The following is a 22,109-nucleotide window of genomic DNA, read 5'->3' as shown; positions in this document are numbered from 1 at the left end:
GGAAAGGCCTTCTCTGAGCACCATCACTGTAAGGTCCTGAGAGACAGAGACCATACCTTACCTTCATGTTTCTAGTGCTTCATGCATAGGAAGGAGTAAATGAACCTGTGTTGGAGTAATGAGACAGCCAGGTCAAGAACTCTCTTTGAAAAGCCTCTTAGGTCCTTGAAGCAGTTTCCAGTTTAGAGGGGGAAGGGTAGGGGATGCATGTGCATCCTTGACAAGGACCACACAGTGACCAAAAGCTCCACACGTGGAAGAGAGGAGACTAAATAAAAGAATCTGTGGTCAGATGGACTCTCTAGTGTCTAGGAGGTTCTCAAGAGCACTTGTTCTCAAACTAGCAGGATTCAGAATCCACTGAAAGGCTCATGAAACAGTGCTGCCCTCGCCCCCAAGGATTCTGATTCTATTGGTCGAGGGGGATACGGGGCAAAGCACGCATCTCTGACAAGTTTCCAGGTGATGCTGCTGCTGCTTGATCTGTGTTCTACACTTTGAGAACCACTGGCATAGAGAAATGTACCTAAGCACATGTTAATATTGTGAATGATGAAACAGAATGATCATTGAACTTTTGAGTCATGGTTGAGCTGCTTCTTTCAGTTTATGCCAAATAGTGATGTAACCTTGGGCAAGTCAGGTCTTTTTTGTGTATAAAAGGGGAAGTTGGACTAGAGGCTTTATGAGATTCTTTCCTTCAACTCTAGAAGTTAGCATTTAAAGAACTGGATGTGGCAAAAACTTGCCATTTGCACTGTCCGCCTGATGATGCTCTGATGGTGGTCAGGCTCTTGGGTCTCTGAACCCATGAGTCTGACATGATTTACCCTGTTCTGTCACTTTTTTCCAGATGTTTGTGGTGATGGGCATTAATCTCTCTCTCTCCTTTTTTCCCTCTACCATTTTTTTCATCTTCACCACCTCTAGGAGGAAGAACAAAAACAGGCAGTAAGTGAACTTCAGAATTCTCCACCTCTTGCTTCCTTTGCATGGTCTTCTTTTCCTCATATAACTGTTGCATACTTTCTCCTCTCCTCCCTGCATCCAGATCATTTCTGCAGAGTTGGTCTTGTGTAAAACCCTCATCAGTTCTCTCCCTGGTGTTGTAAAATAGCCTAAAAGCCCTCGTCATGTTTACCTAATAGAGCATGTTCTTATTTGAAACCAGAGCTTGTTGAATTTGTCTTCAGAGTACACATCTATTGTGTTTATTTAAATATGCATGATTAGCCAGGCTACAATTGCATTTCCTGCACTTACGTTCTCTGCCACTTCATGATTAGGGTGACTTTAATTGCTTGAAAAAACTTCCAGGATGGTGGGGGTGACCTTGGGGCTAAATACTATATTGTGAATGACTGTGCATGAAGATGTGCATCAAAGTTCCTTTGATGACTTTAGATGTTCTTTAGTCTTGAATAGTCTTCTTGGTGTTCCAGCTCCAGCAGGCTTCTTAACAAAGTTACCAATGAAAGCTAAGTGGTTGATCATGCTGTAAGTGATTTCCTGTTCAGCACTACTCCAGTGGGATCTTTGGTTTTTCTGAGCTGCTTGATGTTTAGGGAAGGTTTATGTTTGTTTTTATTTTTCCTGATAGCCACTAACCCACACTGGAATCAACTGAGGGTCTATCAACAATGGTAACACCATATGTTTATATAACATAGTAAAGTTTTCAAAGCATACATTTTTTCATACAAGCTAAAGCTGATTTTTAATTTTACCTCACGGCTTTTTTTTTTTTTTAAGTGAGATACGTCATTCAATGTACTCACTTCTTATTCAAATGTCCTCATTTCTTATTCAAAAGCAAATTTATCAATGTTTTAAATTAAGAATAGGAGTATAAAACATTATATTTACTATTATTTCCAGTTAAGGGAGCAGTGGAATCATAGGGAAAGGATGGAAGAGGTGGGTAATGAGGGGAGGAGGCAAGAAAAGAGAAAAGGAGACTGTCAAAAAGAGGGAAAGAAGACAAAGATGAAGTCAGAGTAGGCAACAAGCCCTTACATCTCAATAGCTTTAATGTAACAAATCTTGTTTTTGTCTTTGCTTTATGTGGTTTTGTGTTTTCCTCACTCACACATCATGTATTACTTTCATCTTATGGCACCTTTGTATTACTGGGAACATTCACATGGGCAGAGCAGGAGATGATCAGGATGGAAGGTCAAGCCCAGCCCTTAAATGCATTTCCCAAGAAGTGGCACATATCACTTCTGCTCTGTTCCATTGGCCAAAACAAGACATATGACCACCCTTAATTTCAGAGAAGTATGATCCTTCAATAACAAACAATAGAATGGGAAAGATTAGCGATCTCTTCAAGAAAATTAGAGATACCAAGGGAATATTTCATGCAAAGATGGACACAATAAAGGACAGAAATGATATGGACCTAACAGAAACCGAAGATATTAAGAAGAGGTGGCAAGAATACACAGAAGAACTACACAAAAAAGATCTTCATGACCCAGATAATCACAATGGTGTGATCACTCATCTAGAGCCAGACATCCTGGAATGCAAAGTCAAGTGGGCCTTAGAAAGCATCACTATGAACAAAACTAGTGGAGGTGATGGAATTCCAATTCAGTTATTTCAGATCCTAAAAGATGATGCTGTGTAAGTGCTGCACTCAATATACCAGCAAATTTGGAAAACTCAGCAGTCCACAGGACTGGAAAAGATCAGTTTTCATTCCAATCCCTAAGAAAGGCAATGCCAAAGAATGCTCAAACTACAGCACAATTGCATTCATCTCACACACTAGCAAAGTAATGCTCAAAATTCTCCAAGCCAGGAGAATTCTCCTTCAACAGTATGTGAACCATGAACTTCCACATGTTCAAGCTGGATTTAGAAAAGACAGAGGAACCTGAGTTCAAATTGCCAACATCCGTTGGATCATCAAAAAAGCAAGAGAGTTCCAGAAAAACATCTACTTCTGCTTTATTGACTTTGCCAAAGCCTTCAACTGTGTAAATCACCACAAACTGGAAAATCCTTAAAGAGTTGGGAATACCAGACCACCTGACCTGTCTCCTGAGAGAAATCTGTATGCATGTCAGGAAGCAACAGTTAGAACTGGACATGGAACAACAGACTGGTTCCAAATAGGAAAAGAAGTATGTCAAAGCTGTATATTGCCACCCTGCTTATTTAACGCTGGGCTGAATGAAGCACAAGCTGGAATCAAGATTGCCGGGAGAAATATCAATAACCTCAGATATGCAGATGACACCACCCTTATGGCAGAAAGTGAAGAAGAACTAAAGAGCCTCTTGATGAAAGTGAAAGAGGAGAGTGAAAAAGTTGGCTTAAAGCTCAGCATTCAGAAAACTAAGATCATGGGATCCGGTACCATCACTTCATGGCAAATAGATGGGGAAACAGTGACAGACTTCATTTTTTGGGAGGTTCCAAAATCACTGCAGATGGTGATTGCAGCCATGAAATTTAAAGACGCTTGCTCCTTGGAAGGAAAGTTATGACCAACCTAGACAGCATATTAAAAAGCAGAGACATTACATTGCCAACAAAGGTCCATCTAGTCAAAGCTATGGTTTTTCCAGTAGTCATATATGGATGTGAGAGTTGGACTATAAAGAAAGCTGAGTGCTGAAGAATTGATGCTTTTGAACTGTGGTGTTGGAGAAGACTCTTGAGAGTCCGTTGGACAGCAAGGAGATCCAACCAGACCATCCTAAAGGAAATCAGTCCTGAATATTCATTGAAAGGACTGATGCTGAAGCTGAAACTCCAATATTTGGGCCACCTGATTGGAAGAACTGACTCATTGAAAAACATGCTGATGCTGGAAAAGATTGAAGACAGGAGGAGAAGGGGACGACAGAGGATGAGATGTTTGGATGGTATCACCAACTCAATGGACATGAGTTTGAGTAAACTCTGGGAGTTGGTGATGGACAGGGAGGCCTGGTGTGCTGCAGTCCATGGGGTCTCAAAGAGTCGTACACAACTGAGTGACTGAATTGAACTGAACTGATGATCCTCTAGTTTGTTTAGAAGAATTAGAAAAGCAGGTGCTGGTAATGCCCAGAGATGTGCTTTACAGCTGAAACCATTTGCTGGGAACTTCCTCCAACCATCCACCCAGACTAGCATCTCCTGAGCCCACTCTGAATGTGCCAGCAAAGTATGTGATCAAGAATACCTTATTGAGAACACCTTTCAGAGGAGGACAAACATAGTGGATATTTATTTTAATCGAAGCAGGAAGGGCTTCCAAGAGACACTTCATTTTTCAAAAATTTTATGGATTACTGTGTAACCCAAGAATCAGAAATGATCATTTCTGGCATATTACTTCTCAGGTCAATTTAAAGCTGACCTTGAGCAGACAGGGGATTAAATAACAACATGTTCATTCCAGTGACCTTTGATCATGTGTGAGATCATACTCTCCTTGAGGCTGGCAAAATGAGAAGTTAGACCCAGATCTCTGGAGCCTGCCGTGAACGTGTACGTGTGTTGGGAGTTCTCTGTCGCTAAGGTCCTGAGCTCACATTGTAGTCCTCACTGTCCCAGGGGACTGTCCAGAGCATGAATTGGTACAAATTGTTTTTCCCTCATCCTTCCCCACTGTGATATGAGGTAAGAAATCCTGCTCTGTGGATACAGGTAGAAATTTTCTCTGTCTGCATCACAGCTTTAAATTGGACCCACCTAAGACTTAACTGCTACTGCTGCTAAGTCACTTCAGTCGTGTCTGACTCTGTGCAACCCCATAGACGGCAGCCTACCAGGCTCCTCTGTCCATGGGATTTTCCAGGCAAGAGTACTGGAGTGGGTTGCCATTGGCTTCTCAGTGAGGTGCAAATTTGAATGGACTCGCTTTACCTAGTTCACCAACATTTGTAACATGTACAGCTGGGAAGACCATACAGCTTTAGAACTCAAGCATCTGCTTTAATCTGTATCATTACTGATCGAAGCACCAAAAGGATTTACCACAGAACTAAGTCGTCACCCTTTCTTCCTCCCAGGTTCAGACTGGTAGAGTTTAATTTCTTCTCTATCAAAATGCATTACCCTGTATGGGTTGTAAAAGAGTTATGACTTTTTAAATGAAGAATTTACTAGACATCTTTCCCCTGGGTCTGTAAATCCATTATCAAGAACTTTTTATACTATTTGCCTTCTTCCCTTTCAGGGATTATTTTGGCTTTTGGGGAATTTGAGGGAAATGGATGATAACTGACCTTAACTGTGATTTGAGGCCTGTGGTTCTACCTTCAGCCTCCGCCACTTTTCCAGTACTTTTGTGACATTAGTACCTCAGCTAATAATTCTTTTGTCTTTCCTCCCCCCCTTCCTTCCTCCTCCCCCTTCTTTTTTCTCAGATCCTAGGTTTGTAATTAAGGGTAGAACTGCCTGGCTGTTTCAGATAAGACTTCACTGAGTGACTGTTCGACCCATGATATACCCTACAGTTTAACAGACGCAGGAATTAGATTATATCAGTTGAGTCAGGGTTAATCAGGCCCATGATAATTGTCAGACCGTAATTAAAGGACCTTGTCTGCCTTTTTCACTACTGCATCCCCTAGCCACTAGCCCAGCGCCTGCCACATGGCAGATACTCAATAAATAGTTGCTGAATGAAAGCTTGTATTAACCAAATGTATAAGATATTGACTTAAAAACTATGCAAATGTATAGGTTTTTTGTAAGGGACATAACTGGTTCAAGTACCTAAGCAGTAATTTTGCTCAAGGTACTTCCATATAATAGGTAGATCTATCCAAGAGACTAAATGATGGTTCAGAAATGTCCTTTATAAAAAGAATCAGAAAAACAATTTTCAGCATTACCAAAAGAATAGGAAGAACAAGCCAATATGTTAGTATTTTAATTAACTCTCTTACTATTTCTCTCTAAAGAACAGATTATGTGGAGTAAGAGCATCCTCTCTTTTTTAAGCACAAATAATCTATAAAATGCAGGATACCTGTAGTTGTTTGTATCCATTGAAAATACTTGCTTAGTAAGAACCCAATGCCCATAACCGGAAGTGTGGTACAGAGGGGTACATTAAAGTAACAGCAGACTGGTGAAGACCCTGCTTTGATGGTGGCCTTGAACTGTGGACTACTCCCTCAAGATCAAACAGTCTCCCAGTCTACTCTGGAGGGATTTCAGTGTACAGATTTATTCTTGGGACACCTTCAGGGTCCCTTTTTCTCAGAGACTCAGTGTTCCATAAAATTTCACTGCTGTATTGCTAATGCCAAATAAAATGAGCTATCCAAGGCAAGGGTTCATGTTACTCATGAAGTGTGTATTCCTTTAAACATTTTTCCAGTTCCTTCTATTAGAAAATCATTACTTTTAATATACAGATCAGCATCAGAGTTAAAGACTGTAAACAGTATTGCATTAAGATAGGGGACAAGGGTGACCTTGATCCCAATTTGTAGAGTAGTGATCCAGAGAGTTATATAGGTGGTACTCTGAGAATTATGTAATTAGAGGATCTTGGGGATTTCACTAAGAGAACATGCCCACACTTGGCATCTCTCTACTTCAGCCAGTTGGGATCTTGCCCCAGGCCCTTTCTGATTTCCGGAAGCAGACAAACACCCCACATGACTAAACCAGAGAAAACATGGTGTGGGCTAGCTCTCAGAAGCCCCCTTCTCTGACCATGGCTTCACCAAACACAGCCATGGTTGACCTGTGATTCTGCCAGGACAAACTTCATGAATGTTAACTTTGTAAGTTTAAGAGAAAGTACTTACAAAAAAAGGCTAAACAACAGCAAATAAAACCCTCCTCACTGTCCATTAAAGAGATTACTGGTGAACCCCTTGATGTGTTCATGGGTCAGTTTCCCTCTTGGTTCACTTCATCTTTGAACTCAGTTTCACTGGAAAGTGATTCACATGCCTCTTAAAAGTTTTCTGGAACTTCTTAGCCCCACCATATTCTGCAACAGAAGCCCGAGTCTTCTGCTTCCTGACAGGCAAAGGATTGCCATTTATTTATTTAATCTTCAAGCAATGTCTTATTACATATGTTCATTGAGCAGTGGGTGAGCTTGGCCTTTTGGAGGATCAAAAGAGAAATCCTACGCAAATACCACCCTCAAATAGTATGAACATTATTTCATGGTTGGCATGATGCCCTGTATTCAGAAACACAAGCCAGGTCAGTGATAACCAGAGCCTTAGGCACCATTGCTGCCCTCCCTTCCAAGTTGGCCAGCTGCAGTAATGGATTTTGGTAAACAAAGACCAATGTGCTGTACTCTGTGACTATGCCCCAAACCTTTAGCCTGGATCCCAGTCCCACTGTTTGTACATCTTCCCATAGATGGCCTCATGAAAGTCTTCAAACATGGTCACATTCACCAGTCTTGGCTCCTGTACTTACTATAGGCACCTGGTAGCTTGTTGGGGGTTTTTTGTTTGTTTTCTCCAAAAGAAAATGTCATAGCAATATTGAAAAATAGGTACTTACACTTCATTTCCCCCAGACTCCTTAAACAGAGAGAGCTTATAGCCTGAAAATATAAGGGAAATAGCTTTGGCTCTTTGCAGCACCCCCAATATTTTTCATCACTGGCATCGATCACAAGCTGAAACTTTTCCTTACCTACTTTGTTTATTTTCCTCCTATTCTATATTTATATCTTTTGTTCTCGTGATCAGAATGCATACAATATATGAAAAATATACACCAGGGCCTCTGGAAAAGGTTTCTACACACCAGACTGGGGAAGTTCACTCTCCAGTAGTCTAGGATGTAATATCTCCCCCCAGAATACTATATTCTGGGTCTCATCAACAGAAAAGAAGGTGACTTCTAGGTTTTGAGCCCAGGAGCCTGGGAAATTGACTTAGAAAAAATGGAAAAAGGGAGATGATGTAGGATACAGGAAAGGGACTTGGATCTGATGGTGAACATACCGAGCTACAAAAAGTAGGCAGACAGTCAAGCTTTTCGTTTGGTCTATTAGATATTTGGGGTTAGGCTGCTGGAAATTTAGTGGAGAAACAGGGCTAGCAACATAAAATTAGAGTTGAACCCATAAACATGGCAAAACCCATTGTAGACAAAAAGAATAAAGAGGAGGTAGGATTGTGGGTTCTCATGAAAAACCAGAAAGTTTCAAGGAGAAAGTTAATAAGGCAATTAAGACAAGGATTTGACAATAAGGAAGCAGCCTTGTAAAGGAAAGTTTCAGTACGGCAGAGTGTAGACAGCTCTGAAAGATGGACTTTTGTCTTCTTGTCCAGCCTGCTCAACCCCACCCCCACTGATGTCACCTCAACAAAGGAAGGAGTTAAATAAGGAGTTTACCTTACAGAGTTGTATGTGAATAGATTGTTACAAAACCTCATGTCTTTTCTATCTCACCATGTATATAGCCTTTACAAACCTCAATTTTCTCATTTATAGATTTCCAGTCCACAATTCTTTGATCCTTTCATCACTGATACCAATCGGTGTATTTGGGGAAAGGCTATGAACCAAGAAGGGTCTGCGGAAATCCTCTTGGGTTCATTTGACTGATGTTTCCTTTTGTGACTTTGAAACCCTCTGACCTTCAATTCATTTCCTGGGCCCTCTAACCAACTCCTTCTCCAGGGTTTATCATGACAACCTTCTTCCTTCCACTTCTCTAGACAAAAAAAGCATCCTAAGAAAACAACATCAGCTTCTTCCATAATCCCTCTCTTTTGGCTTAGCTCTGGGATTCTGGGATGCCTCCCGCAGAAAAAAGAGTTCCCTATACTATTTCTGTGAGACCTCACTCAGCATCCTCACTTGGCATGCGATTGGATCCGTGACCCTCCACTTGGAGAGCATCTGTCGGCGTTTCCATGAATCCTGATGCCATACCAATCTCTAGGGTTTTATAGCTGACCTCGGGCTGGTTCTGATGTTCCAAATTAACAGCAGTGCCAAGGTAGGGAGCTTCCTGGCTTAGTGTCCTTAACTGAAATGAACATCTGCTTAATTTCAGCCAAAGAATCATATTATAAAGAGTATGAGAGACTCCTTTGCACTCTTCTCCATTTGTTGCTAATCATAATTTGGCAGGTAGAATTACTCCCATTTGGCGCTGCAGTATAGATTGCCCAATGCTTTAAAAAAAAAAAAAGAGAAGAAATACAAAATCATTCTTTATAAAATTAGAGACAATGCAGAAAGACAGTTACCTGCAGCTAAAGTGGTACCTTTAATTCAGCCACTATGGAGAACAGTATGGAGGTTCCTTAAAAAGCTAAAAATAGAACTACTGTATGACCCTGCAATCCCACTCCTGGGCATATATCCAGAGAAAAACATGATCTGAAAGGATAAATGCACCCCAGTGTTCACTGCAACACTGTTTACGACAGCCAAGACATGGAAGCAAACTAAATGTCCATTGACAGAGGAATGGGTAAAGAAGATGTGGTATATGTATACAATGGAATATTACTCAGCCATTAAAGTGGTACCTTTAATAAGAACCCATGCCAACTAATTATTGCTCTACAAAGCTGGCTAATCATAAATCCTTCCATGCTTTTATTACTATATATTCATATTAACTTATATATAATATTCAGTGTTTATCCACTGCTTTCATATTTCAAATTTCAGCTCCCATATTTAACCAGCTCAGATCTCAGGAAACCAAGCAAGAATCTAGGAGATTTTCAGGCCTATAGCTGCCCCCGGACAGCTCCCAAATGTGCAGAAGAATCTCAGAGTTTATTCTTGGCCCCTTGAAGATCAGTTTCTAACCTGATCTGGAGCTAGTGGTAGCCCCGCTTCCTTCTATAGCAGCTCACCATTTGGGAAGACAGGCCACTCTCTTTAGGACCTCATAATGCTATCACCCTCAACCACATTTTCATCCTCAGCACTATGGACATTTGGGGCCAGATTACTTTTGTGTGTGTGTGTGTGTGTGTGTCTGTGTCTGTGTCTGTAGTGGGTGGGGGGTGGTGAGGAGTGTTCTGTATATTATAGAATGTCTAGCAGCATCCTTGATCTCCACCTATTAAATCTCGATTATGTGTCCCACCCCCACCCTCACCCCCACAAGGTTCCTAGCAGGTACAGTTATCCCCAGTGAAAAAGCACTACTTGGGACCACCCTGGCTGTCCAGTGGTTAGGGCTCTGAGCTTCCACTGCAGGGGGCACAGATTACATCCCTGGTAGGTGAACTAGGATTCGAGAACCTTTCTCTCTGATACCACTCTGAGCCTTTGCAGCATTCTCAGCATCCCTTATTCTGAGGTTTAGATATGGGATGGATGGTGAAATATTTCTAGTCAACTTTCCCCACAAATCACCCCTTTGTCCACATGCCCTGCTTCTGTTAATGTCATTGCCAGCAATCCCCACATGCATGCTCTCTTCTAGTCCGCTGCTCTCCCCACTCAGTTGCCAAAGTGTAGTCAAATTTTTCTCCAAAAGTTTGCTTATGTCCCTCTCCTCCCAGTCCCTGTCACCATTCTTCATTCCAGCCTCCATCATCTGTCACCTGATCTCCTGTCTGCTGCTTCTCAATCCGACCTTCGCTTTGCCTCAGAGCCAGACTCCTAAATCCGACCAGACTGACCACACCAATCCCTCCTTGGAAGCCTTCACAGACTCCATCTGCCATTGCTCATAGCAGGGGCACCAAGCTTTTTCTTAAAGAGTTAGGTAGTAAACATTTTAGGCTTTGTGAACCAAATCAAAGGCATTATGTAAGGACTTATATAACCATTTAAAATAAAACCACTTAAAAATGTGAAAACCATTCTTAGCTCACAGACTAAAAAAGCAGGTGGCGAGCTGGACTTGGCCATGGGCTGTAGTTTGCCCATCCATGGCCTAGTAAATAAACGTGATGACCGTTTATTTAAGGTTCTAGATGATTGTGGCCCACACTTGTCTTTCCCACCATGTATCCTCTGGGCTCCCTGCCTGCTAGTGTCCCCACGTGCTCCCTCCCCACCCCCAAGCCCAGCCTCCTCTCTCGGGGAGCTTCTGTGCCCTTTGCTCACCTGGATTGCCGTTCCTGAGCCGCTTCTGCCTGTTGAAATTATACCATCCAAGACACTCTCAGATGCCACCTCGCCTGTGAAACCTTACCCTGTTCTGGAAGGTCAGAGTTAAACCCTCTTGCCTCTATTTTCCTTTTCCTTTGTACCTCTGCTATTTCATCCTCCTTTGTAGGCCAGCTGCTTACATGCCAAATTGCCTAGGAGGCTGTGAACCTGCAGAGAGTGGAGACCTTGCCGCTTTATACCATTACTTTGCACCTGTTGAAATGGAATCATGGCAGGTCATACCCCATGAGCCAGGATATGAAGCATCTTATGTACATCCTCACTAACCCGTGAAGATACACTTAATCTCCACTTTACATGTGAAGAATCTTAGCCCAGAGAGGTTAAGTAAGTTGCCCAAGGTCACACAGCTAGTCAGTGGCAGAGCTGGAATCCAAACTAGGTCCACCTGACTGCTAAACCTGGATTTTAACCACCTTATTATATAGAACAGGGACTCAACAAAGAGTGGCAGTGCTGGATCGGGTACCCCAACTCATCATACAAGTTTTACTTACTTACCCAGAAGCAGCATTTAAATTTGACTCACTGAACTTTAAAATATCTTTGATAGGTTCTGGCTGCCTGACCCATCACTGAATTCATGTCTGCATTAAGGACTCTACTCTCCTGGAATCCTGTCATCTTTTGGTTTCTAATATACAATCTCAGTGTTTGGTATTCATTGTATAAGGATTTTTCCCTCAGTGAGGTCCTGGATCATTTTGCTGAGAACTAGCTTTGAAATCCTATGATGAGAACTAATGGGACTCCATTTCAAATAGACCTGGGCAAACTAGGAGAAACAAACAGAAAGAGGGTAATTCTAGTCTTGGAATTTATGAGTTTCCCTATCTAAAAGTTTAAATTTCAACTCTCTTTTGATCTTTGGGTTTATGGTGAGTTTTAAGAGGTTGTTCTTCTTAGACAGTCTCAGGAACTTAATATGCTTTCTTCCTTCCACCCAGAAAGATACCTAGACACCTTGCCCCCACCCTTTTCAGCCTCAGATAAACTTTGCCTTCTGTGTAATTTAGTTCGACTTGAATAGGGGCAGAGTCATGAAAACTGAGAACCGTAACCTTCTGCCTGTTGGTAGCATCGTGATCACAGAACCTACCAGTCCTCCCATTGCTGTTTCCCATCCATAGCAGTTAACCCCACAGTGGGTGACAGGTCACGGGTAAGCCCTGAGTTTCCTGAAGTGAAGTGGGAACAGACAGGTGTCTGCCCTCTGCAGAGGGACCTCGGGACAGGTCTTTCGGTGGCCCCATCCTTCCAGCAGACACACACCATAAATGTATACCAATGGTGTTGAGAGAAGAGACACATCATCAGACTCTTTGGCCCTTCTCTTGGGAGTTTAGAAGCCAAGTTCATCCTTAAAAGCTGCACCACCCTTACACTCAGAGGTAGACACTTTGGGGAGGGAGGAAGGTTTCCAGGCATGTTCTTTACCTGTTTCTAACTCACCCCAGAGGGAACCGCGGCCTCTGCTTTGCTCACTGCCATGTGACTGTCTTTCTTCTCTCCTCAAACCTGTTCTCCTGTGTTCTCACCTCCATCCCTGGGCCTGATTCCCCTCCGCGAAGTCTTAGCTCTTGTCATATTAGGCAATTATTTTCAAATCTTGCAGCAGGACAGACAGTGCAGCATCAGATAATCCCTCTCCTTTTACTTCCACATTTGATGAGACAGCTGCATTTTCCCAGCAGAGGCACCATCAGCACCAGCTCAAAATAGTCTTGGCTTGTTTTTTTTTGTTTGTTTGTTTTTAACTTTTTGTTAAAGAGAAAAACATACAAAGTCCATTCTCTATACATCCCAGTTCTCTGTATGTTCATGGTTGCCTCCTCTAAATTTCAGACTTGTAGTTCCTTTCTCCCAATGTTGTTTCCTTGGGGTGTTGTTGTTGTTGTTTTTCTGAGTGGGCCTCTGAAAATCGGCAGCAAAGAGGCCAGTTTGTTTATTTTGAATACACTGCAGCAAAATGAAGGTAATTGTCCACACAGGCCATCTGCTACCTGGCAGGTGTCCATGAGTCAGAGAGAGAAAAATGGAGACTCAAGTGTCTCCTTCTGTTACCATGATAACCGCTTAGCTTAGAGTTGTCACTGGGCGTGTGTGTGGAGGGGATGCTGTTAATAGTTGCTCTGGCGAGGGCATGAACTCTAAAGATCAGGCTTTTTGCCATGAGCCTCCATGGGTTTGATTACCTGATGATAACGTGTATCAGGGAGATTAAAAGAAAAATTCATACTTTGTTCCATCAGGAAAAAAAAGGGAAGGAAATAGTATTTATGGAGCCACTACTGTGTGCCAGGCACCCTGCCGGAGATGGCCGAGTGTGGCCAGGACAGCACACACATCATATTCCTGCTGCAAAAAGAGCCTCACCCCTGTGCGGCCCCGCTCTCTGCCACTGTGTGAGTCCCTGTCTAACTCACAGTGTCCTCAAGTCACCTTCTCTGGCATTCTCTGCACCTGTTTTGGCTCCACTATTAGATTTGCACTCAAACAGAAGACTAAGTCAGAATCACCGTATTCTCCTTTCTCACATTTCTTGGTCGTGGTGGAAATTAATTTCTGTTGCATGGCCTCAGCAGTGGGATGTCTCAACTGATGCATGTTCCGTCTGACCTGAGAAACGTGGTGCTGGGATCCCGGTGTGCTTAGGAGTCTCCCTGAAGTATAGGACAATTAGAACACCCAGGCGGATTTCCTCGGTGGTCCGGGAGAGACTCTACCTTCCAATGCAGGTGGTGCGGGCTCGTGGGTTCAATCCCTAGTCAGGGAACTAAGATTCCACATGTCACAGGGTGTGACCACAATTTTTTTTTAATAAATAAAACTTCTTAAAAAAAAAAAAAAAAAGATGACGTCCCAGGTATCCGTCTTAACTGTGTTACTAATTTATTTGTGACCTTGTGACCTCTCAAGGCATCTCTCTCCTCAGATAAAGATAAATGCTGAACTGAAATAGAGCCTATTTTCCTGGGATCATGAACCCTCTGACATGATGTGCGTAACTTCCGAGCTTTTTTCTTGGAACACGATATGTAGCTTTCTCAGGGTCTCAGAGTCTTTGCTGATTGAGAAGAAGCAAAGGACCAGCAGGGGAGAGAGCCTCTCCGATTGTAACGTTTCTCTAGAATTGTTCTCCACTACAAGGGACTTCTGTACTCAGAGAACCTGAGTTACAGGGCGTTTCTTGTATTTAGTTATTGGTTGGACACGTGACTGGCCTGTGCTGTGTTCAGGCCTTTGTAATAGGTTGTATTTCAACAAGGTCCCACTGTCCTTGCCTCAGGAAACCTTAAAACCGGGGAGCGTGTCATGAAGCCTCCCCAGGCTGACCTTCGCTCTCCCAGCAGCTGAAACCCAGAGGCACGCAGCGGTTTTGGACCCTCATTGGAGAGCTTATCCGCATCCCCTAAGAGACATCTGAGTAGTCCCTCCACCTTCGCTGATTTCTATGAGAGTGTCACGTTCCCCATAATCTCTAGGTTCCAACAGTGATGCTCCCCCCAGCCCCCAGTCGGGCCACTGCTTCTAGATCGGTTTTTTTCTCTGTGGAGGGAGCACTCGGCGCTCTCTGTGGGGAGGGCCTGCCTCTTGGGACCCTGCTAGGCCTTCGAGACAGGGCGCTGCCACTCACTGCAGTGCTTCCGTCTGCACTGACCAGTGTGTCTGTCTGGCACAAACCTGTCAGGAGGGCAGAGAATGAGCCATCTCTACCCGGGCTGCAGGTGCCTGTCAGCGAGCTGGAGCGCTGCCATGAGCTCTGTGACTCTGCCTCCAGCTGCGTATGCGCCAGGCGCTCCACTCTTACTTATGGAGTTAGAAGGACCTTGTTTTGAACTGTCTCCTTGAGAGACGCTGCGCACAGCAGCCTGCTCCCTGCACCTCCCCACCAGCTTTGCATGCAGGAGGCCTGAAGGGCGGCATCTCTGGTGTGGACTCTGCTCATGAGAAAGGAAAATTAGAAGCAGAACAGCCTCTGTTCTGCCGTGCACCCGCAAAGGACGAACCTTCGCCGACAGGGTGGTTGTAGCCGAGGCAAAGCCTTGGTGACTCGGCATTTCTGAGATGAGGCAAACTTGGTGAAGGGCATAGCATCTTCGAATTTTACATCTGAAAAATGCTTCACAGGTCACCAGTGAAGCCACTCAGTTTAGAAGCCACTCAGATTAGAAGACTGAACCCCAGAAACGTTGAAATGCGTATGCTGTACAATCGATAGAAAAGCCCAGGTCTCCAGACTTCAAAGCCGTTCCCTCCCCACCGAGCCTCAGTGCCTCCTTGGCGTTCACCCAGGGTGAGAGTCAGATTCCATCTTGGTGCCTGTGGTGGTCCCTCCTCTACAAGTTAGTGGATTCGCAGCCGAGAATTGTCTCCAGGTCCCGTCATCATCGACAAAGTAAAGAGGTCGAAACTTTCAGCCTCAGGACAGGCTCATGTGCTGAGGGATTTAGGCACATTCTCAGATCAGGAAGAATTTTTCTTGAACCCGTGTCCTCGCCTCTCTTCTCATCCATGGTCCTGGTTCCAGGGTCTTTGGCATCTCATGAGGGCCTGTGGGCTTGGTCGCATCCCCAGATTTTCCCTCCTAATCCCTTTCCATCAAATGCTCTTCAGATGCAGCTGATCTAATAATGTATAAAGAAAAACATCAAGCTTAGCTCCTAAGTTATCTATGGCTGCACGTACACTGAAAGTTAATGGCTTAGAAGAACAAACTTAACTCACAGCTTCTGTGGGTCGGGGTCCAGACGCTGTTTAGCTGCGTTCTCACAAGCTGAGGTTCAGGGTTTCTCACAAGGTTGCAGGCACCTCAGTCAGTTCAGTCAGTTCAGTTGCTCAGTCATGTCCGACTCTTTGCGACCCCATGAATTGCAGCACGCCAGGCCTCCCTGTCCATCACCAACTCCCAGAGTTTAGTCAAACTCAAGTCCATCGAGTCAGTGATGCCATCCAGCCATCTCATCCTCTGTCGTCCCCTTCTCCTCCTGCTCCCAGTCCCTTCCAGCATCAGGGTCTTTTCCAATGAGTCAACTCTTCGCATGAGGCAGGCACCTCAGGGCTCAGCAAATCACATCGTTGTTGGCAGGACCCCTTGTGGGCTGCAGGATTGAGGGTCACAGTTCAACGCCGGCCTGATGGCTGGAAGCTGCCCTCAGCTACTTGCCAGGTGAGCCTGTTCATGGGGCGGTTCACAAGATGGCAGCTGGCTTCCTCAGCGTGAGCAGGGTTGTGAGGAAGAGAGAGCACGTGTGGACAAGACAGAAGTCATGTCTTTCATCAGCTGGTCTCAGAAATGATATCTCATTGGCCTGCTTCAATTAGAGGCAGTCACTATGGCCAGCCCATGTTCAAGGGGAGGGAATTACATCAGATGGTGACTGCAGGGAGGGAGGGTGTCACTGGAAGCCCCCTCAGGGGTCTGCCCACCACAGTCAGTTACCTAGTTAAAGCATTTCACATAAAGCTTTATTGATGGCGATAGATTTAGTCCTCCCCAGAGCTCACTGCCCGCTCTGGCTCCGTTCCCACTTTCCATTACAGGAGGAAAAGGGTCAGAAACTTGATACACCTCCTTGTCATTTAACAAATATTTATTAAGCCTTTACATGTGGTAAGCACAATTGTAAGGAAGATAAATTTGAGAGGTGAGATTAATGCCGTGCAGGGGTCCGAGGGAAGTGACAGTGAAGCAGTCAGCTGGAAAGCCAGTGGGAGCTGGTCAGACACACGGAGGGGGTCAGTGCTCCTGGCAGAGAGAACAGCAAGTATAGAGGCCTGAAGGCAGGAGAGAGGGCTGTGCTTCCAATATTTCAATAGACTGTTGTTCTCGAAACCGTGCAGGAGCAGTCAGTTGACCTCCCTTGCACAGACATGTGAAAGTGAAGTTGTGTCTGCCTCTTTGCGACCCCATGGACTGTAGCCTACCAGGCTCTCCGTCTATGGGATATTCCAGGCACGAATACTGGAGTGGGTTGCCATTTCCTCCTCCAGGAGATCTTCCCAGCCCAGGGATTGAACCCAGGTCTCCCGCATTGTAGGCAGATGTTTTACCGTCTCAGCCACCAGAGCCTCATCCCAAATCAACCCTATTCCTGATCCCCCGCCTTGGGCCTGGCTGAAGTCCCTGCATATCGGCTGCCTGTGACTTGTGTCTCTGCCAGGGCCTTGGGGATGTACTGGCCCACAAGGATGCCAAACCGGCATTGTTCTGCTGGACCTAGAATCCACAGAGGGTTCCTGACAGCTCTATCCTAGTTATATTTTAATCCAGCATGATCCTAAAGCCAGGGACTGAAGCTTGAGATCCATGGAGAAAATTGTGCCTTCCCAGGGGTCTGAGAAGAGCTTTTCTCTTTCCACTGCTCTGAACAAAGACAACATCAGGAGTCTGGTTTCTATCTTCCTCGGAAGGCATGTCCTGGGCAGTGATCCCAGGAAGGGGGGCTGATTATTTTTAAGCTGATGGTGGGCCGTAGGATTCATTTCCTGATCCTAGAGTTTTAGCCGCATGTGGCTGTCTACTCCGTCCATTCCTCTTACCTCATTCGCCATCATCATTTTCCTATTAATCTGTTTGCAGAGGTTCAGTTTCATGTTCTTAAAGAGCAACCTATTTGTTCATCTCCGATCTTAGGGCTCTGACATTCAGTCCTTAGGCAGCGATGCTGGCTCCAGTCTCCCCGAGTGAGGTTTATTGAGTCTTTGCCACATGCTTAATGCTGGGTTGGCCCTTCATACGGTGAAGTCAATTTGAATTTCACAGGCCACATACTTAGGGGGAAAAAAATTATTTGAGTGGCCTTAGTTTCCCTCTTGAGTTCTCACTTTCTGAGCTGAGTTTCTCACTTTCTGCATTTCAGGCAAACTCTGAAGTCAGTCACATCAGAGATATTTTTTACTTCTGGCTGAGCTGGACAAGTTTTTCTCTAGTTGTGGTGTGCAAACTTCTCTTATTGTGGAGCATAGACTCTAGAACTTGCATTTAGTACTTGCAGCATGCAGGTTTAGTTGCCCTGTGGCTTGTGGAATCTTAGTTACCTAACCAGGGAACCCATGTTCCCTGCATTGGAAAGTAAAGTCCTAACCACTGGACCACCAAGGAAGCAGAGATTTTTAACCCTCTTCTTGCACCCAAAATGAGTGCCCCATCCTAGAGACTTATACAGGGTACTGTAGCATCAGTGGAGGAGTGTCCACAAGCTTCGAGGCGATATGTTGCTGGGGCCATCATGTCCTTTGCTTGTGGCCAGGCCAGGTTCTCGCAGGCAGCAGCCCCCATTCTTTGGCTAAGGCATCTGAGTTCAGAGACTCCCCCAGCATCCAGGCTCCACACCTGACCTCACTGATGCTCTGATTCCTCTGTGACTGAGAGTCAGCTTTGGACTCGTTGCTTCTCACAGTATCAGCCTATTGACTGCATGGGTTCCTTGAGGCTGCTCAGGCAACCCAGGAAACAACTTTCATTCTGTTTCCTTCCACCTTGGGAAGGCCCAGGAAAGGCCCAGGCATTGCCAGGATCCACCACTTCTGTGATCTCCTGCATCCTCCACTGTGCCAGCTTAGGACTTTCCTACAAAGCCAGGCCTCTGCATCAGACTTTCCTGCCTTCTCTGCAGATTCTCTCATCTTTTTCCCAGTTTCCTTATCTTGTTTGGATTGAGACTGAAACTGCTAGGTCTGGTGCTCGTAAGTACCTTCAAACTAGGTTGAATTGTATGCTTTATTATTTGCCCCCTGGCTTCCCTGGTGGTTCAGTGGTAAAGAACCTACCTACCAATGCAGGAGATGCAGGTTTGATCCTTGGGTCAGGAAGATCCGCTGGGCATGGCAACACACCCCAGTATTCTTGCCTGGAGAATCCCATGGACAGAGGAGCCTGGTGGGCTATAGCCCATGGGGTTGCAAAGGGTCAGACATGACTTAGTGACTGAGCACACACACATATGCCCCCCCTCCCATAAAAATGGACAAAAAGGCAGAGGCTGATAATAGTTATAGGGTGAAAGGTGATTGTTTCCCAAAATGCAGTGATTAATAAGTGATAGTATAATCTAGCCAAAATGGGACTCCTACGGTGTTTATAAACTAGTTGGAAAGGAGATATATACCCTGAAAGAATAATAATAAATGTTTTATAGCCACGGAAAAAAACAGAATATTTCACAAGATCGAACATTTGAATTGTCAGTGGAAAATTATTATAAAAGTTAAACAGTGGTAAAGACATCAAAAAGAGATTTTTGTAGTATTCCATTATATGAATAAGCCTCATTTCGTTAAGTCGTTTGCCAGTCAATGGACTTTGGAGTTATTTCCACTTTTGGCCTATTGAACTGTTGCTAATGAACATGTGTGCACAAGTTTTAGATGGGCATATGTCTTTATTTCTCTTGGGTACATACTCAGGAGTGAATTTGCTAGGTCTTATGGTAAGTTTGCATTTAACATTTTAAGAAACTACCAAACTGTCTACCTAAGTGGTTGTACCATTTTATGATTCTGTCAGCAATGCACAAGGGTTTCCATTTCCACATATCCTTGTTAGTCTTTTTGATTGTAGCTATTTCAGTGGGGTAAATGGAATCTCTTTGTGATTTCGCTTTTCATTTCCCTAATGAGTACTCATATTGAACATTTCTCATGTAATTTTTAGCTCATTTTATATCTTACTCCATGAAATGTATATTCAAGTCTTTGTTTTGTAATTGGGTTGTCTGTCTTCTTATTCAGTTACAAGGGTTCTTTATATGTCCTAGACACAAGTTCTTTCTTATAGTTTATTCTGTATTTATTTCAGCTTTATTGACATGTAACTGACATGTAAAATTATAAGATATTTAAAATATATACATTGAAGTGACTTAATAAATGTATACATGGTGGAAGGATTTCCCTATCTAGTTTATTAACACATTCATCACCTCACATATTTATCTTTTGTGTGTGTTAGAGCATTTAAGTTGTTCTCTCTTAGCAAATTTCAGTTATACGATAGTATATTATCAACTGTAGTCACCATGTGACATTAGATCTTCAGACCTTATATTTCAGTCAAAAGTTTACACCCTTTTACTAGCCTCTCCCTATTCCTCCACCACTCAGACCTGGCAACTAGTTTGCTACTCTCAGTTTCTGAGTGTGGTTTTTTTGTTTTTTGTTTTAGGGTCCACATAAAGATGATACCTGCAGCATTTGTCTTTCTCTGTCTGGTGTTTTTCACTTACCATAAATAACACAGCAGGATTTCCTTCTTTCTTGTGACTAAATAATGAATAAATAAATGAATAAATAATGAATATACATAATATATCTTCTTTATCCATTCATCTGCTGATAGACGCTTAGGTTGTCTGCATATCCTAGCTATCATGATTATTGCTACAGTGAACAAGTGTGCATGGAAATTCAGATATTCCATCAAAATCCTGTTTTCATTTTCTTTGGATATATACCCAGAAGTGGGATTACTGGATCATATGATAGTTCTATTTTTCATTTTTATTAATTATGGATACTTTATTTGTTTGTTTTTGTCTGTGCTGGATCTTCATTGTTGCTCTCGGGCTTTCCTTCTAGTTGCTGCTGGTGGGGACTACTCTTCTTTGCAGTGCATGGACTTCTCACTCTGTTGGCTTCTTATTCCAGGGGCTTCTCTTGTTATGAAGCACAGGCTGTACCACACACGGGCTTCCATAATTATGGTGCATGGGCTTAGTTGCTCTGCAGTATGTGAGATCTTCCTGGACCAGGGATTGAACCCCTGTCCCCTGCATTGGCAGATGGATTCTTAACCACTAGACCACCTGGAAAGTCCCCTGTTTTCATTTTTTGAGGAACTTCAATACTATGGCTGCACCAGTTTACATTCTCAGCAGTAGTGCACAAGTGTTCCCTTTTCTGCACACCCTCACCAACACTTGCTACCTCTTGTCTTTTTGATGATGACCATCCTAACAGATATGAGGTAATATCTCATTGTAGTTTTGTGTTTCCCTGATGATTTGTGATGTTGAGTACCCTTTCATATATACCTGTTGGCCATTTCTGTGTCTCCTTTGGGAAAATGTCTATTCAGTTTCTGTGCACATTTTTAAATCAGATTGTTTTTTCAGGATTGTATGAGTTCTTCCTATATTTCAGATATTTACTCCTTATCACACATAGGACTTGCACATATTTTCTCCCATTCAGTAGGTTGCCTTTTCATTTTGTTGATGGTTCCCTTTGCTTTGTGGAAGCTTTTAGTTTGATGTAGTTTGACTTGTTATTTTGCTTTTGTTGCTTTTGTTTTTGGTATCAAATCCAAAAAATCATTGTGAAGATCCACAATTCCATTATCAGAAATAATTTACAAACATTTTCCCAGTCTGTGGCTTAGCGTTTTTATTTTTGTTAGTGTGTCTTTTTTAGTAGTTTTATTGAGCTATAAGTCATATATTGTACACTTTATCCTTTTAAATGGTTTTTAATATAGTCACAGAAACCATGATCCATTTTATGACATTTCCCCTCCTCCAAAAAGGACCCCAAACCCATTAGCATTCACTCTTCATTCCTCCCAGGCACCCAGTCCCAGACAACCACTAATCTACTTTCCATTTCTATGGATTTGCTTATACTAGACACTTCATATAAATGGAATCAAACAATATGTAGTCTTTTATAACTGGGTTCTTTCACTTAGCATATTTTCAAGGTTCATGTGTATTCTGGCGTGTATCAGTACTTCATTCCTTTTTATTGCCTAATCATATTCCATTGAAAGAACATATTACATTTTATTTAAATCATTCATCAGGTGATGGACATTTGGATTTGTTTTCATTTTTTGGCTATTATGTGCAATACTGTTATGAACACTTGTGTACAAATTTTTGTGTATACATAGGTTTTCATTTATGGCCAGTATATACATGTAAGAGTAGACTTGTCACAATATTTAAACTTTTGAGGAACTGCCAGACCATTTTCTAAAGCAGCTGCACTGTTTTTACATTCCTTCCAGCAGCTTATGA

The 22,109-nt window shown here is 43.3% G+C and overlaps 1 protein-coding gene across 6 annotated transcripts in view; it reads left to right on the top strand.

The window, feature by feature from the left end:
• The window catches only part of DTNB (dystrobrevin beta), a 233,980-nt gene that overhangs the window by 199,029 nt on the left and 12,842 nt on the right, over positions 1-22,109 (top strand). For 4 of the 6 annotated variants that reach the window (XM_061154961.1, XM_061154963.1, XM_061154958.1 and 1 more), the window contains one exon: positions 931-951. The exons of the other annotated variants lie outside the window; for them this stretch is intronic. In XM_061154961.1, the coding sequence (XP_061010944.1) occupies positions 931-951 (21 nt within the window). The remainder of the gene's footprint in view (positions 1-930; positions 952-22,109) is intronic. 6 annotated transcript variants of the gene reach the window in all.

Source organism: Dama dama, chromosome 11 (genome assembly GCF_033118175.1).
Source record: "Dama dama isolate Ldn47 chromosome 11, ASM3311817v1, whole genome shotgun sequence".
Classification (NCBI taxonomy): domain Eukaryota; kingdom Metazoa; phylum Chordata; class Mammalia; order Artiodactyla; family Cervidae; genus Dama; species Dama dama.
The sequence above is the reverse complement of the archived record's forward strand: the minus strand, read 5'-3'. Positions and strand labels throughout refer to the sequence as shown.